Source organism: Magallana gigas, chromosome 1 (assembly GCF_963853765.1).
Source record: "Magallana gigas chromosome 1, xbMagGiga1.1, whole genome shotgun sequence".
In the NCBI taxonomy this organism is placed as follows: Eukaryota; Metazoa; Mollusca; class Bivalvia; order Ostreida; family Ostreidae; genus Magallana; species Magallana gigas.
Window position 1 is genome coordinate 29,661,431 of NC_088853.1, and position 17,599 is coordinate 29,679,029.

A 17,599-nucleotide genomic window follows, 5' to 3' on the forward strand; every position below is an offset into this window, starting at 1 on the left:
AAAACCAGGTTATGCGTTTACGGACGCTGTCCTAATTAATATTCTGGATATGGAGGGTGGGAATGCTGGGAAAATTTAGATATGACTTACAGGTGACCCTGCAAATGAATTATCAATTTCTATAAGTTGCACTAAACCATGAGGTTAGATACTCAATATTTAAAATTTAAAAAAAGAAAAATCTCGTCGACACACTTCTGAATTGAGACTTATCAGTTCACCTGAACGCATTTGTATGAACTCTGAAATCACATTGTTGAACATGTGCTTCTGATATGAAATTGGAATATTTTACCAACACAACACAATTTAATAACCTTGTTATGAACTTGTCAAAAATGATCTTTATTTCCAAATAGGTAAGAATGAACGGAAGAAAGTAGATAATTGTGTACTTTATTATTTGAAACAACAAGTGATAAGATACAAAATATTCAACAATAAAAAAAACATATTACACATTTCACTCGTTTTAAAATGCAAGAGCAAGGTATAATGGTAAAAATAACCTCCCATGAATATATTGTTATAATTTAACCGTTTACATTTACGTTTAAGGAGTTATTCGTTTGACAAGCTACATGTAAGTTCATATCTTAAAAAATAAGTTTTATGATTTAAGCATAAAAAAATCCCTATAGTTAATGACTAATATCCAAGTAGTCGAAAACAGAATAATGGAGTAAACGACTTTGTAACAAACAATGATTCGGGAAAAAGAGGGCCACCAAAACTGGTCAATTAAAGTTTAGATTAAAATGCATGTACATGCACTCTTTGTGACATTTATACTGTGTGTTTGCTTTAACACTAATGAAAAAGATTTTGGTATAATTTTATTGTTCTATTTTTATTTTAAAATGCTTTTGAAACGCATTTCTAAGGATCAATCAAATGTTGAGTACCAGTCGTAGACTTATACGCAAGGTATATACATACAGTTCCAGCGATATAAAGGCAATTGATGCAGGATTTCAAATTTATTATACGATAATCAACGATCGCAACATTATAACAATTTGACATACAGACATGATATAAACAAGTGGGATATGGCCAGTAGTGGCCTCCAGACTCAAGACTCTGGGTGAGTCGGACGTGAAAAGCAGGCCGCCGTATTCCGGACTGCCGAACGACAATTGTACACAACTATGTTATTATAGGAATCTGAAAAATAAGTAAAAATTGACAGGTGATAATATAAGTAAGCTGAATGAAAGATTGACAGATATAAACTAATGAAATAAAGTCAACGAGTCGCTGATGTCCTAGGAATGGAAAACATATAATTGCACAATGTTGTTTTAACAGCTTAGCAGTCCTTGAGACTCAGTTTCTTTGAAATAAATAACATAGAGTCCGAAAAGTGTCAATCACTAATTGAATAAACACATGTAACTTTGATTATATATATTGTGAGAAAATATTACATAGAAGATGTTGAATTCAAATTGTGAAGTCCAAAATGAAGTAGTAATTTAACAGTGAATTTTGCACGGTTATAGTTTTTCACCGCTCCGCGTATTTAACACGTCCTCGTGCTTTGAATGAAATATCACCTTTCTTCTTCTATTCTTTGCTTTTCAAGCACGGATAACGGGCAATTAGGGAAAGTTGATAGGTAAAAAAAGGTGATATAGATAATAATCTTAAATATGCACAATGAGCGCATTAACCATTCCAAATTATGATTTTCTTTTATCAAAATTAATTCCCATTTTAAATTTCATTGATTATAAAGGTCATAGTACCAAATATGCCGCGCAGCTATGACGTCACTAGTTAATCATATCCCTCCAAGATGCACAACACAAACGCAAATGTTACTAAAATGACGTCATCGGATTCTATTGTAGGAAAATTCAAAATGGCACAGTTAATGTCTGTATGATCACTTGTATCGTAAGTGTCTAGGTACCTGTACTACACTTCAACATTCTCATTTGCTGTAGCATTTGAATCTCGGGATGATAATTAAACAACGTTTCCCGATTTGTCGCGTATATAAGCAATGAATTTCTATTTCGCAGCTGTCTTCAACAAATATGTCTGGATGCGAAATGAAAGTTTGGACCCCAATTTCAGAGTCAACCATCTTTCGAAGTTGCTGTTGTCTGACAAAATTGCTGCAACCACGTTGTTTCGTCCTGAAAAAAAATTGATGAAAAATAATGTCTGCAAATTTGTATGGCGTTATATTAATTTCTAAAATGATTTTATCGACTGTAGCCAAACCACTGTAAATGTTCTTTTTTTTGATATTTTAATATGATTTTTTTTAAGCTCAAGACTAATATTTAAAAAAGGACAATTTGTCATATTAATATTAGAATAATTCATATGGACATTTCCTTGATATCTTGGGATATTATTGTGTTCCAAAATAGCATACTAGTGTAATATCCAATCTTCTTTGTTAAAAGAGTTTAGAAAGTTTAACGTACGGAAACAAACCTTTATTGACGCCTACTATTTTTACCTTCGTATTCAAACTGTGTGTCTGGTGGGGCTAGAAAGACGCCTGTATAAGTTGTGTCGCTGTCGTTAACCGGAATAGCTGTCAGAAACAAAGTTTGTAACAAAATTTGCGAACTGTTTCAGAAATCTAAAATGTTTTGATAAGAGCCTTAAAAACTTTGAAATAACTCACTCAAAATAATCGTTTACTTACAGGGATCGAGTCCTGACAAGTTATTAACAGCCATAAATACAGGATGTTTTGTAATAATCTTACTTACATATAATGTAGTACATTCAATAATGAACTGTAGTTAGGCATTTAGATTGCATTAAATATAACTAAGTTTACATGAGAGTTCATACAAAATAACAAAAACGTTCGCTGAAAAAGCCAAGCACTACAGTTTTATCATGAGAATTGTACAAAAGTTTCAACACCATCAACAGGAAAGCTACAGTATAGCTAAAAAAAAGAAGCTTTTGTGAGACTGCGATCAGTCTCAACAATCTAGTTTATGTTGTTTTACTCACTTGTTGAAAAGTAATCCACATACACAAAAACAGTAAAAAAAGATACAATTCAAAATGATGACTTCCTAGGTCGTTTACAACGAAGTTTTGAAGAAGACAACCTTTTAATTAAATTCATGTAGCTTGCCCGAAAAACCCACTAACTCTTTGGAGTCAAATTGAACACAAACTAATAAAAGTGAAACAATTCAAATTAAAAGCTTAATGAGAAAATGAACAGACCTAGCAATCTACAAAATATTGTGTGCTCAAAGATTATATGATGCCTTAAATGGATATAATTCTGTTCGGCCAATTCCAGTTAGAAAAAAAATAAGCTTTTAATTTGGAACATACACTTCCTATGATTAAAATACAACAAGCTGCAAACTGAAGTAAATATTTTAACTTTGTAGCATCTGTCATTTGGTAACCTTTCAAAGGTTTTCAACTGATATTTTAAACATTATCAAAAACGGCACACCTTATACATTTTACGATACAATTTAAGAAATGAAACTGTAAATAAGAATATTTTTGTATTTCTTTCCAAATTTATTAATATTTATTATTTACTTACATTTTGTTTTATATTAGAATGAAATGGTTAAAAGATGTGAAAATATGAAAAGGAGTTAACGGCTGAATATTAATAAAAATGCTTACGCATTTGTGGTTTCTAGACCCAACGAATATTGTAACAATAAAATGATAACGTCCTGTCAATGGCAATATGTATATCATAGCTGACTTCGTTTTACACAATTTTTAAAACTTATCTTTTGCCATCTTTATAGTTAATTTAATTGTTTAATTACTCAATTGTTTTCAACCATTGTAAACGAATGAATGAAATTTAAGAAGATAATTCATGATTTTTAATTTCGAATTTCGAAATGCTTAAACAGGCTTAAAAAAGCTTCGACCATTAAATTAGCTAAATTATTGCATTTAACATTTAGAAGATGGCGAATGATCTGCCAGTTTGACATCTGCCATATTAAAATTAATGAAGTAATTGTATATCAAAACGTCAGAGTTCTTTCAAAGTCCACAACTTACCGCATCTGTCTCTTAAAAATGGAAGCAAATCACGCTCCCTGTTATTTATGGGTTTAAGTTAGGAAGGAAAACATAAAAACAATTTTAAATTAATCTTAATATTTCAATTACATCAAATTCAATGAAAATATCAATGGCATTGTGAATTTTATACAAGAGAGAAATATAAGGTAAAAATAATGTTCGGCACGTAGTTGATATGCTCAAAAGGTTCATTTTAAGTAATTACTTGTAACAGATACGATACATTTAGTTAAAAAAAATGATGCAACTTCTATAATCTTTTATTATTATGTTACATTTTAAAGTCTAATTGTACTTTTTGAAACAATTTCAATAGGTTTTTCTTTTTCTGTTTTTGAGTATACATTTTTGTGTCACATATATTCTAAATATTCTGCATCCTACATGTATATTAGTTTTACTCATTCATATAATAAAATTCGCATATGATTAAAGGTTAGTAAGATATTATCATTTGTTGCGAATTATTTTAAATCAGAAAATGATAGTTTCTTTTTTTATTATTTTAAAATTGATAAAGTTTGAATATGTACATGTACCCATGTAGACCATGCTTGAAAAACCCACGGAATTATTCTAATATTATGTAAATTACTCTTGATTGCTAAAAATGTACCCTTTTTAGGGTGGGGCAAAATGTTTTAACAATATCTGAACCCCCCCCCCCCCAAAAAAAAAATAAATAAATAAATAAATAAATAAATATTTGAAGCTCAAGGAAGAACAGCAAAGTACATGTGTATATGTCTCATTTAGTGTCATTAATAACCTGCCATTAATTAACTGCACAGAAGCGATTTATATTGATCATTTGCATGTTTGGATTTGTGCGTCACGTGAAATAAGTGAAGTCGCACAAATGCATTGAATGTAGCTTTTGATAAACTTTTCAATTCCGTTATAGATAATTTAAAGCGATACTCTCGGTCAATTTTTTTATTTTTTAATTCTACACTGTATACAGTCATTTATGTTAGCTTCGGACACGTGAAAATTGCTGTGGAATCTTAAGCGTATGAAAATACTGCTTCATAAGAGTCCAAAATATCAATTATGTCATTATATTTGAAAAGGTTTCTCTTTTGTTATTCTTATTTTATTGATGTTAATTTAAAATTCGGATAACAAATTTACCTTTTTATCAAACGGAGTGAAACTTCGTTTTTCAATAAAATAAATATTGCATAAACTAATATGTTAGAAATGACTTTAATGAACAATATATGATAGACAGCAATATTGTCTTCGTAGTTTTTGATTGACGTTCGTAATTTAACTAGATGACTTTTACATAGATTGACAAACCTTTTCTCTGTTAGTGGGTACATGTACTAAAAAGCAAAGTTATAAATTAGTAAAACTAAGGCTGGAATATATGGAGGCAGGACTAATATTAATGAGCTTTGAGTTCATGAATATTCATGAGGGTTATTAACCATAAATTATTTCTATTTATTGAATGTTTCAAACATACGATTTCCTTTAATTTTTTACAGTGAAATGTCAACTTATGAGTAAACTATGTGCAAAATATAAAGTAAATTGACCGGATAGTTTATCTGTTTGTCGCGCTCAAATTTTTGTCGTATGTCCGATTCATCACCGACATTTTATATAGGATTATATAGGGAAATGAGGGTTTTCATTTTCAATTTCATATTTAATAAATTACAAACATACGATTTTCTTTAAATTTTCAGCGATGGAAGGTTAACGTATAAGTAAACTTTTTGCCAAATCAAAACGAAATTGACCGGATGGTTTTTAGGCTAAACGTCCTCATATTTTGATCCTTTAAACGTGCCGTGCCAGCCATTTTACATAATAGAATTGTATAAAACAAAAAGATGTTAACGAATCAAATTTAATTTTATTTGTATTAAAAGAAGAAATACATTTCTACTCACACAGAACGTAGAAGGGTCGCGTATATGTTTTTATTTTGCAAATTATAGTTTTGATTTTAATTATTGACGCTGTAATAGAAAATGCACGACGTTAATTATTGTCAATTGTTACGCCAGAGTCTCATCTGACGTCATCCTAAGACGTTGACTCCGACGACAATATATCGATTTTGAAGAAGCGGCGTAAAAATTAAAATACTTCTGACATTATTCTAACGGTTCATTTCACTTCAATTAAATTTTTGATAAGTAATTTTTTTGAAATAAAAACGTTACATGATAACTTGTATCATTAAACATTTTACTTTAAATATGTGTTTTACAACAGTAATGCGCAATACCCTTCGCAGAGGGCGCAACATTTTTAACCCGCTACCGACCTTAAAGAGAGTTAGATAAATATTTCGCACATGCATCTCCTATCTGAATATGATATTGACCACATTTCTTATCAGCATTTTCATTTTATCACATAACCAAGTGGTAATGAATATAGGTGTTAGACTGGTAGCCTGAATGTTGTTGGTTTAAGCCCCGTTTGGGTCCCATAATGTGTTTTGTTGTTCGTATTCAATGTAGTTAATCTCCTGTCTCTTAATACATCAACTTACTAATGGGTACCGGTTTACGAATTACTTGCATCCGTTTAGCATCAGAAAATACTGCTTTCTTGGTGCCCTAAGGCTCAGCTAATCATTTCTAATTTTATAAAAATTTGGAAAATAAATAAAATATTTTTTCGATGTTGAGTATCCCCGGTGTCGTAAAACAAGTTTATTATCAAAAACAACTTTATTTCAGCCTCTAAAACCAATTTCCTTGATATTTCATTTAGTTTTTGGGAGTTGATTTTAATCAACTCTCCTATGCAGTCACTCAGACAAACCGAAAGTGAAACAGTGTTTGGACCTCAGCACAAATCATTGCTGCTGACAAGACTTAGTTCTTGAAAATAATTGATAAATTCGATGTAATGTATGCTAAAGCATTGTTTTTCAAGTAAACTTATTTATAAATACGTTGAAAATAGTCAGATTTTAAATGGTACGAACAATTTAAATATGTTTTGTAGTCGTATGTATTCCTACGCCAGAGTTCAATATAGTCTCGTTCAACTCGACGCTCGGCTGTCTCTGTAAGTGCTTGTCGGAGATTTATGGTGTCAGCCGAGCGTTTGGTTGAACGAGACTAGAGTTCAATATTGCTTGGATCCATACAATTTTCGAGAAATATTTCTATTACTGATACATTGTTTGATTGAATTAATTTTATCTTTAAATATTATTAAATATTATTTAACATGGTTTATATGGGGGTTTCTCGATAATTTGTCGAAAAGGTCCAAAAGTTCAAATTATAAAAATGTGCATAATTCAAATTAGAAACTACACGTACTTGTCATGCAAAATAACATATCATTGATTTTAAAATAAATAAACATCGGCAAAATCAACTCCCGTCAGTTCTTCAGTACTTTGATTAAAGATTATTTCCTGAATTAATTTAATCATTTTGTCAAGCACTTCCTTCACCTCTGTATAAAAATACAATTTATCGAATTCGACCACGGAATGCATGTGTAGTTTATAAAATATGACTCAGAGTTACAGAATTACAGAGGAACCAAACAATAAAGTAAATATTCATTAAAAACAATAAAGAGACTTTGGCTGCATCAATTAGTTTATTTCATTACTTCAAGTATATTTCAGACAACCCATTTGCGAATCGTTCAAATGATTTTTTATAGTAATTTACACTTTTCTTTTAAAAAAAATATCAAAAACACCTTTGACCGAAAAAAATTAACCCCCCCCCCAAAAAAAAACAAAAAACGACCATACTTATAGACATAGTTTGATTTAAGTATTTTACTCTTGAAAATAAAAAAAAGTGATCCAAAATATTTTCAAATCAACTAAATGAACGGTTATATCATATCATTTGAAATGATAATGTCTTTTTCATAACGATTTACTCTTTTAAAGCCCTTATAAAGTTTTTATAGATCATAGTACCAAGCCTTAACTTCAGCTATGGCGTCTCCTGTGTAGTCATATCTCGCTGAAGCATACAAAACAAACGAAAAGCTTTGTATAATAAAACCATCAGCCTCAATGGCGGGATAATCCAATATGGCGTAGTAAATATCATCTTCATCACTTCTATAGTAAGTGTTGACGTACTTGTTTTCTGAAATACGGCCATTTTCCTGAGAGCTTATCTTTCGAGACGTTATTTGAGTTATACGGTCCCCTGATTGGTCGAGAAGATGAACAATAAAGTATTTTGAAATATTTTCGGTCTCCGCGCAGTTTCGTACAGTTGCTTTATATTCGGTGCGTGTGTCTTTCTGAAGCTTTTCTATTCCAAATTCGCAGCTGTTTTCAACGAAGGTCTGGGTGCGAAAGTTGTAGTTGTTATTGATGTATAGTTTAAATGTTTCTTGCTTAGACTCTGACGTCAGAGTTAACCACCTTCCATATCTATAGTTGACATTTTTATCGTTATTTGACAAAATTGCTTCCACCACATTGTTTTCGCCTAAAAAAGAAATCAATTATTATATGTCTGTTTCATAACACACAACGTTTTTATATGTTCCTTATATGAAAACTTTTAATGTAAAATCATTTTTATTTGTGGGAATGCCCCCCCCCCCCCCCACAATTAACCCATACAGAAGTTTTTTGAGCAAAGCACTTTAAATACTGTAAATCGGTTGATATATTATTTTAAAGTTGATGAAAACAAACATTTTACCAAAAAGGATTCTAATATGTGGAATAAACAAAATCTAAATAAAATATTACAGAATTATTGTGAACAAAGTAGATAATTGTTGATGGCAAGATGATAGAATATCTATTGCTTTTTTTCATTTTAACTAGACTCTCGATATGGCTAAATGGTCAACATCTTAATCATCAGATTTACCTATTTTTTTTAAAATTTGATTTAGAAGCCCTTAACTACTAATTCTAAACATTTTAGAAGAACATCATAAAAATTGTTAATTTTCATTAGAGACTCTTCTGATCGAGATGATTTAATAATTCTAAATTGATAAAAACCAAAAAAAAAAGTCTCAAGAAAGTTTATAGAGCGACAAACCTTTTGTGACGTCTATCATTTCCCCCTTGAATCTAAACTGAGTGTCGGGAGGAGCTAGAAAGACGCCTCTATAGGTGGTATGGCTGTCGTTTAACGGGATGGAAGTCAGAGAGAGAGTTTGAAATGACGGCTTCCCAGTGTTGCGGACAGTTTCTGCAATCTGCAATATGTTGTTCAAATGTAAGCTGCAGAAACGTAAGCAGCACACAAAATAGTAGAAAACGAAATTATTTGTGAATGCTGTTAGTAAACCTTACCAAAGACAAACTCTAGATGGAGCCTAATTTTTCAATTAACTGATGTGAACTGAAATGTCGGAATTGAAAAAAAAATGACATGATACATGTATTACCGTGTACGTTTTATTTTCTATGTACGATTTTTCGCATTACGAATATTTAAGTATAAAAGCGTATTCTTTGACTGATGACATTGACCTCGTTTGCTAATTAGTGATTTAAAGATTGGTCCTGTAAGTCAAACTAGTGAAACTACTAAAGTATTTTATCATCCCGCGGATATATACGTATATATTTTAATGCTTCAATAGTACAGCAGATTTCAAGAATTAAAAAAACACCATATTATATGGCTTAATCGATACAAAGCATTTCAACGAAGTTAATGCCATTAAATGTAATAAGAAATTTCACGTATTTAGTGTACTTCATTAATTATACCTCGGATTCGTACACGAATGATCTTAAAAAGCTTTCAAACATCTTTCCAAAGCATTAGCAATTTATACGGTTGAAATGTTTTTCCGTATGCCAAAAGTAAACCAGCATTTATTATGATAAATCGCGTTGTTTTGTTGCTTTCCAAAAGGCAAGGAAGTATGATATGATTAGTAGTATATTCCGAACGAAATTGATTATTTATGTAACTATATAAACCTTAAGTCAAATACATTACAATGGTGTTCCTTGGTTACATGTATAACACTTTAAATCGAAGATTTACAAGAAGTTGTCATTGCATTGTTAACAAAGAAGTGAAAAACAGTGTTAAGCGTAATGTGTATGAAATTAATAAAGCTTGCAAGGTGTCTCTTATTGCAGAAAGCCAATTACATTTTTGAAAAAAATATTTTCACGCACATTCTACATGTACTATAGTAAAATCAGTTATAAACACCAGTGCATTTTTTAACTTTATGGTGAATGTCATTTAGTAGCCTTTTTAGACGTTTCAATGGATTAAAGTCAAGTTTAACATTCACAACACCAGAACAACCACTTTATACTGTATTTTATACTGTACACTCAAAAATTGAAAAAAATATAATTGTTGTGCAATGTAGTAATCATCCGTTTCAAAATCAATGTTTTACATACATTTTGATTTATAATAAAAAAAAAACATGATGATAGAATGAAAAATTCAAGACTAGGTTTTTGAGCAAATTGAAAAAAAGCACTTAAATAAACTTACGCATTTGTGGTTTCCAGACATTACAAATACTGTAGCCATAAAAAGATACAGTTCTTTCAATGCCATCATGTATATCTATGTGTGCCCAAATTGTAATCAACTTTTAAAACGTTTAACTTGTCATATATATAGACATAGAGCAAATTCACTTAATTGTGTGAAACGAATTTAAACGATTTAATGGGACAAATGAGCAACAATTAACGGCAATTGCGATTAATGTCTCTGGTAATTTTGAATTCATAAATACTAAAGTACCAAGTAATTACCTTATTAAACAGGTTTTGATCATTGAGTTAGTGAAATTATTGTATTTGACATTTGGAAGATGGCAATTTAGATCTCAGTATGGCGTCTGCAATATATATTGATAGAGTATTTATTTTATTTAGATAAGTCAAAGTTTCATTCATAAAACGGTCCCATTTGAACTACGACATAAGTCTCTTATAAGGAAAGGTACATGTACACTTTATTGCCTTTATAAACAGTATACGATAGTAAATTATGTTTTAGCCAATGTAAACAAACCTTAATATTTTAATTACGTCAGACAAAAAAACCTCAGTGTTTATGGCATTGTACATTTGGTGTCATATACAATTATAAAAGAGAAAATATAATGGACACATAAGAAAGAAAAAACTATAGACTTAATTAAAATTACTTTTTAAGTAAGGTTCAATAGTCCATTTGCATTTTTAAAACGATTGAAGTGTGTTATAGTTTAAACCCTGAAAAAAGAATTCTCATTTATTTAATTAAATCCTGCAAATCTTAACTTGTTGCCCGCCATGAAAACTCAAAACACTACTATGACCGTCATCCTTTCAGCTAAATACCATTAACAAAGGCATAAACTTACGAAAAGGAAATTTGGTATACATATTATCTTAATAATATCTAGGTCATATTCCATTTTGGGTACGATCAGCCACATTTTTTTTATAGAGTTATGCCCCTTGGGCGTAAACAATTCCAAATTTTTTGCAGTATCCGTTCATTTTCTTCGCAGATGCTTGAAAGGTAGGCGGCATAAGTGTTTTGCAAACATTTCTAGTGTTATTGATATAAGCGATGTAGATTGTATTTGTATGGTAAGCTTCCTGTCACGTGATCAATTCATTAAACCTTTGAACGCCGTATTGTGTGCAGTGCTATTGTTTTACAGCTGTTTGGCAATGTATTTTGGTTTTTTTTTACTTTCAGTTTGATTTGGAGACAGTGCTGATATTCTGAAAATTGAGAAAACATTCTTATCCTATCTTATATCCTGAACTATAAAACTGATCAAATTAAAAGAAAAAATAATAAAGTTATCGGCTCAAACAATCTAAGAAACTCCCTGTAAAATCAAGAAACCAAATATTTTCTGAATGAGGTAGCATATCTATCATTGTATTTGTGATGTTAAATCGTTCGCATTGTGTTAACAATAACCTATAAACTATTAAGTATGCGATTCGATGCATATTGTTTTATACCAGTTTTACACTGTATTTGGGAGAAAAAAGAGAAAGAAATGCCCAATATGTCACACAGCTGCTTACCATCGTGGTCCTTAGTTCATGCACAGTTCACCACATTATTTATCTCAATTACCATGAACGACCATGCACGCGTCAAGAGGAGATGTGATCGGAGATCCGTAAAATTGAAAGATTTTAACTTACTAGTAGTACAAAAACGAAAAAAAATGTCTCTGACCTCCCGTGGCTAACTTAAATATCCATTGCGGCTACCCTCAACCACACCTTTGGAAAAAAAAGTTTAAGAAATTGTTAATCTGTCCACTTATTTGCTCTTCCGTTGTTTCGATCTGATACGTATTGTCTATATAACAACAGACACTACATGTAGCTGTACTCATACCTTCTTCACTAGATAATGCCTTCTCTTGTATAGAGTATTCATTAAGGTTAGATATATGACGCTTGCAGACATGATTAGTACATTACTTTTTCTTCACATATACACAGCTTGTGTTTTTTCTTTCTATGAACTATTTGAATCCCATTCCTTAACACATTAGTGTTCGTTTGGATCGAACGACTTATTCTTTACGTCTGACACACAAAACATTTCATTTCATATTAAAAAAGGCAAGTGGCTAAATTAGGGGCAAACGGGGCTCTTTTTATTATAACTCTCTACTGAGCAAAAATATTATATCAGGGTTAGAAGCAAAAATAGGTTTCTTGACCTTTTCTGCCAAAACAAAATCACGCCGAGTTTATATCTGAAATCCATTTTAAAATCAAAGATTGCCAAGAAGGGATATTGATGTTTTAAATTTTTATTTCGGAAATTTTTATTCCGCGGTCTTAGTTTAGAAATAAGTAAACATTTCATTGCCAGTCAGGTATTTTTAAGGTTTGAAAGTTACCTTTTTTGAAAAAGTGCAGGCAACGGGAGCAAGCAATATCTAACATTTTCGTAAAGAAGATAAACCGATGCTATATGCGCTGGGATTTGACCCGGGTTTCAACCATTTGGGCAATTTCGTTCACCTTGAAAGGGTATATAACTCGTGTGTCGCCTTATTAACTGCGGCCTTAGATGTACATTAAAACAATTACTAGTCAAGTGTGTATGTTATGTCGATAGATTTCTTCTAAATCATTCGATTCAAAGTAAAATATATGTTAATGGTTGTTACAAAGCGAATGGCAAAAACTTCATGTCACCCCCTCCGCATGGATCTATGGTAATTGATTAGTTTATTCAAACCTTTGGACATGTCAGCCGTTGAGAGATAAGGCAGGACTTTTCGCCATAATACAGCCATTTCATGCATATCTTTTACAATTTAATGCAATGCTATTGAATGCGATTTTAATGATATGCTATGATATTCCAATGCAATGCTACGAGATTTGTATGCTATGCTATGATAGATTAAAATGAAAGGCTTAATTATATGGTATGCTATGCTATGGTATGGTATGCTATGGGATGTGAACAAAAACGTCTCCATACACAGAAAAGTTCCGCACATTTCGAAGTAAAATCATGATAAAAAGCCAAATTAACTTCTAATCTGCAATGTGAACATTTATTCTACCAAGTAAAACATTTAAAACCGAGTTAAAATCATGTTGTATGCTCTGCTATGGTATGATATGACGAATGAGATTCAATGAGATTGTATGATATGACATTCCAATGCTATGCTATGAGATTTCAATGTTATGCCATGAGATTCCGATGCTATGCGATGCTATGTTATAGGTTGTAAAAGATGTGCTTGAACTGACTGTAATTATGTCTGAGACTCATCATTCATTATTTTTGTGCTCCGATATTCAAAATTGTTAGTGCGCCGATGTGTGGACGAGTTCAAGTTGGCATCATAGACACGGAACATCGGAGGGGGTGGGCTGACCCCCCCCCCCCCCCCAACACAATTTTATGAAGTCATGAAATTATCTCACCCCAACCCCTTCTTCACTTTTGTCGGAGCATGTATTAAGTGAAACTTTCAATATGGAATTCTTATAGAATTGAATTGAATTGAAGTTACAATGAAAAATAACACAAAAATGCCTTACACCTTGCATCTTAATATAACAAATAATTTTTTTAATTATCCGCTTTCAAGCTTTCGTGCAATTATTTGATACATGTACATTCCTTAAATCATTGAAAATAATATCATGATTTAACCTCAATTGATATACATATACTTGCATTACATCGAAAGATACAACTTGAAATTGCTTCTTAAATCTGCACGTTCCGTTTATGAATTTATGATCAGCAGCTAAAATTTAAATTCATTTTTTTAATTGATAATTGACACATGCATGCTACACATTGTCTGACGTCAGGCATATCTAAGATTTGAAAACTGTGCATTCTCCGAAACAGTGCTGACAATGGGATCAAACAATATCAAGATTTTTCATAAAAAGATAAACTAATGCATGTTTAATGTGTCAATATTTACCTTAACAATTGATGAAACTGTTAAATATTATGTAATGAATTGATGATCAGCAGCGAAAAGTAAAATTCATTTTTTTAAAAAAACCTCATATCCATCCATGCATGCTTACATTGAATAATTTTGATTAGTCAGGCAAGCTTTTTGGAAAGCTATTTCTTGTTTACAGTTCACAGGACGTGCTTCGCCTGTCAATCAGTTTAAGTATAACAGTACAGACCACACCATGTGCCGCGTGCTACCTGGCTCCTCCTATATGGCTAGAAGAAAATTATCGAATGAAAACGTTTTTGTTTTATGTTTTCTTAAATCTCTATTAAAAAGAGTGTTCCTTTTTGAAATTATTCAACAATAATTTTCTTCCGACTTCATGATAACATAACTCATGTACTGGCGATCAGAGTCTATTTCCCTTGCTGTCGTATTATTTTTGTTACTAGATAAATTCATAATATATTTATTACTTTAAGCATTCATTTGTTGATTACCGGGTATTTTCCTGTCACCTGTTTACTACAAGTCTGTGTGTAAAAAGGTAAATAAAATATAAACAGGGTTAGTCAGCATCTGTAAATCATCAGCTAAATCGCATGCATACATTGAAGAGCGGACATTTGTTCAACAGAATGATAAGTACATGTATCGCCATTAAATGCTATATTGACTTGTGTATATCCAGTTGCGTACATATCGTAAGAAATATGTTACATGTACAGAAACAAAAACTAATACCAAAGTCTAAGAAAAAGGTAAATATCTATCTCGCATATCTTAACTAATTATGGACATGCAAATTTCGAGTTCATTGATAAGTACAATGTATGATGTCCTTGCCAAGTCTTCATTCAGCGTAAATTAATTGTTGTGCCAAATAACCTCTTTACAACCTTCTCTGGTTTGACATTTAAAAAAAACAAACTTCTAAAATGTGGAAATCATGTCTGAACTCATTTTTTTTTTGTACACAATATAAAAAAAAAATTAACACATATTTAGATATTAATGACATACTTACAACACAGATGGTCTATAGCAACAAAAAAACAAACTAAATCAGGATACATGTTGCTAAAAATGTTTGAATTCAAGTTCAATGTCATTTCATTGTCTTTGCTTAACGCAGATTGATTGCAGTAACATTAGCCTTACACAACCATATATTGGTTATGTATAAGAGAGCATGAATAGACAGACTTTCTCAGACGGAAAAATCATGTCTGAGCTTGATTATATTAGATTATTTAAAGAACATTTTAAACACATATACTTAACACGTACTACATACAGATGTCTTCACCAACAAACGTATTTATATATATATAAATAAGCATACCTCCTCAAATGAATAAATCATGTCTGAGGTTACTAATATTACAATATTTGATGACTGTTTTAAACGCACGTTTAGATACTGGACACATAATACATAGGCAGATGGTCTCCAGAAACCAAAAACATTTATATTTGAATTCACGTTTTTTTTTATTTTTAAACACAAAAAAGCTTTAAATCATGTATGTTCTAAATTTAAATGCTTTCAGCATACGTTATATAGCATGGGATTCTGTTAGAATTCCACAGTCTTTGTAGCTGCAGTTAATGGTCATAAAACTGGCAAGAGAGAACGTAAGTATTTCTTTTTAAATCTCCATTATTGTCATATTATGCGTTGATAATGATAAGATTCCTTTTGATTTTTAATTCTTTATATATACATGTATTAGGAACTCGTCAATTTTGATTTCTATTAAGTTTTTTTTAAATAAATATTTTTCATAGAATTTTATATAAGAGAACAGTATGAGTATTTTTTATATTACAAACCTTACTTTCATGTCAACCTGAAAACTTAATTTGCTATAACCCATTTGCGGCTATTTGACATGACAAGCGGTTTGCGCGCTGTTTTCTGGCTGTGTATATTTCACATGCATAGTAACCTTTGGGAATGTATAAATAACACATGTTAATGTGTACTTTCTGTTTTCTATTATACGATTGCAAACTGTAAATTGTGAAAGTTTGGTAAAATTGATCGCACAGACATACATGTATGTACAAGAAACATAAAGGACACTTGAAAAGAGTTGATCCTGTTTTAGTCAGACTAGCAAAAGATAACAGCAAATGCTATGTGAAGCATACTTAGTAGCTCATAGCACTATACCCCCTCTTCATAACTGCTGTGATGTCTGTGACAAAAAAGTGAATGTAATCAAAGTGAGTGTCCATATACTCAGAGATCTATTTTAAAGGATGAATGTGAATCTGAATCATCTGATGATGAAGAAATTTGTAGACAAGTTTCAGACAATGACAGAAAGATTTTGAACCAAAACATTATTTCATATAAACATTCAATGTCATTTTCCGCTTGTGGAGGTATTGTTGATATTATACATGGTGTAACTGATGAGCTTGTAACTCTTATATTGCAAAAGTGTGACAAAATATTTACTCCTGATGCTGTTCTTAAAAATTTTCCTATACGGTCTTTCCAAACAGCTTTTGAAATATGCACTATTGTTTCAGAAGTTTTTTGGAAATACAAAAATGTATAATCTGCTTGAAGAAACTGAAGAGAGAGAATTTTAATATTTCTTTCCTTTCATTTCCTTGATTTATTGACGAGTATTATATGCATTTTTATGAAAACAACCAAAACTTAGCATTTTGAAATGATGTTAAGGTGCCTCACTACACCTTGAAATAGTTACAGAAATTTCAAGAAAGTAATCAGAAAATTACTTGATTATGATAGAAAGCATGATGGATAAGAAATATTTATGTCAAATAGGCGAACAAATGTGTAATTTTAGATAAAAATGATATTTTCCAAAAAAATTTCAGTAAACATGAACAAAAGACCCAGACAGATTCGAACTCATGACATGCGGTTCACAAGCCTGATACTTTAACTACTGAGCTCTGACGACATTCCTCTGAATCGATTGATACAAACAGTTTATCAACACATTTAAATTGCCATCTTGTGACGTAGTGTCGCAAAAAGTATAAGTCTTGGTGTAGCGAAGTACCTTAAATGGTTAATGAGAAAAAAAAACCTTATTTCAAATTGATGACAATAATTCCAATAAATATTGCTATGAATACCAAGTATTTAATTTGTAAGTTATAAATC

General features: G+C 31.1%; 1 protein-coding gene across 1 annotated transcript; it reads right to left on the reverse strand.

The window, feature by feature from the left end:
* Positions 1 to 7,847: 7,847 nt before the first annotated feature.
* On the reverse strand, positions 7,848 to 10,628 carry LOC105334385 (uncharacterized). Its single transcript, XM_011437836.4, has 3 exons — positions 10,512 to 10,628; positions 9,078 to 9,237; positions 7,848 to 8,507 (listed from the first exon to the last, which is right to left on the reverse strand). The coding sequence occupies exons 1-3, from the start codon at positions 10,578 to 10,580 to the stop codon at positions 7,966 to 7,968; spliced, it is 771 nt and encodes a 256-aa protein (XP_011436138.3). The 5' UTR covers positions 10,581 to 10,628; the 3' UTR covers positions 7,848 to 7,965.
* Positions 10,629 to 17,599: the final 6,971 nt, after the last annotated feature.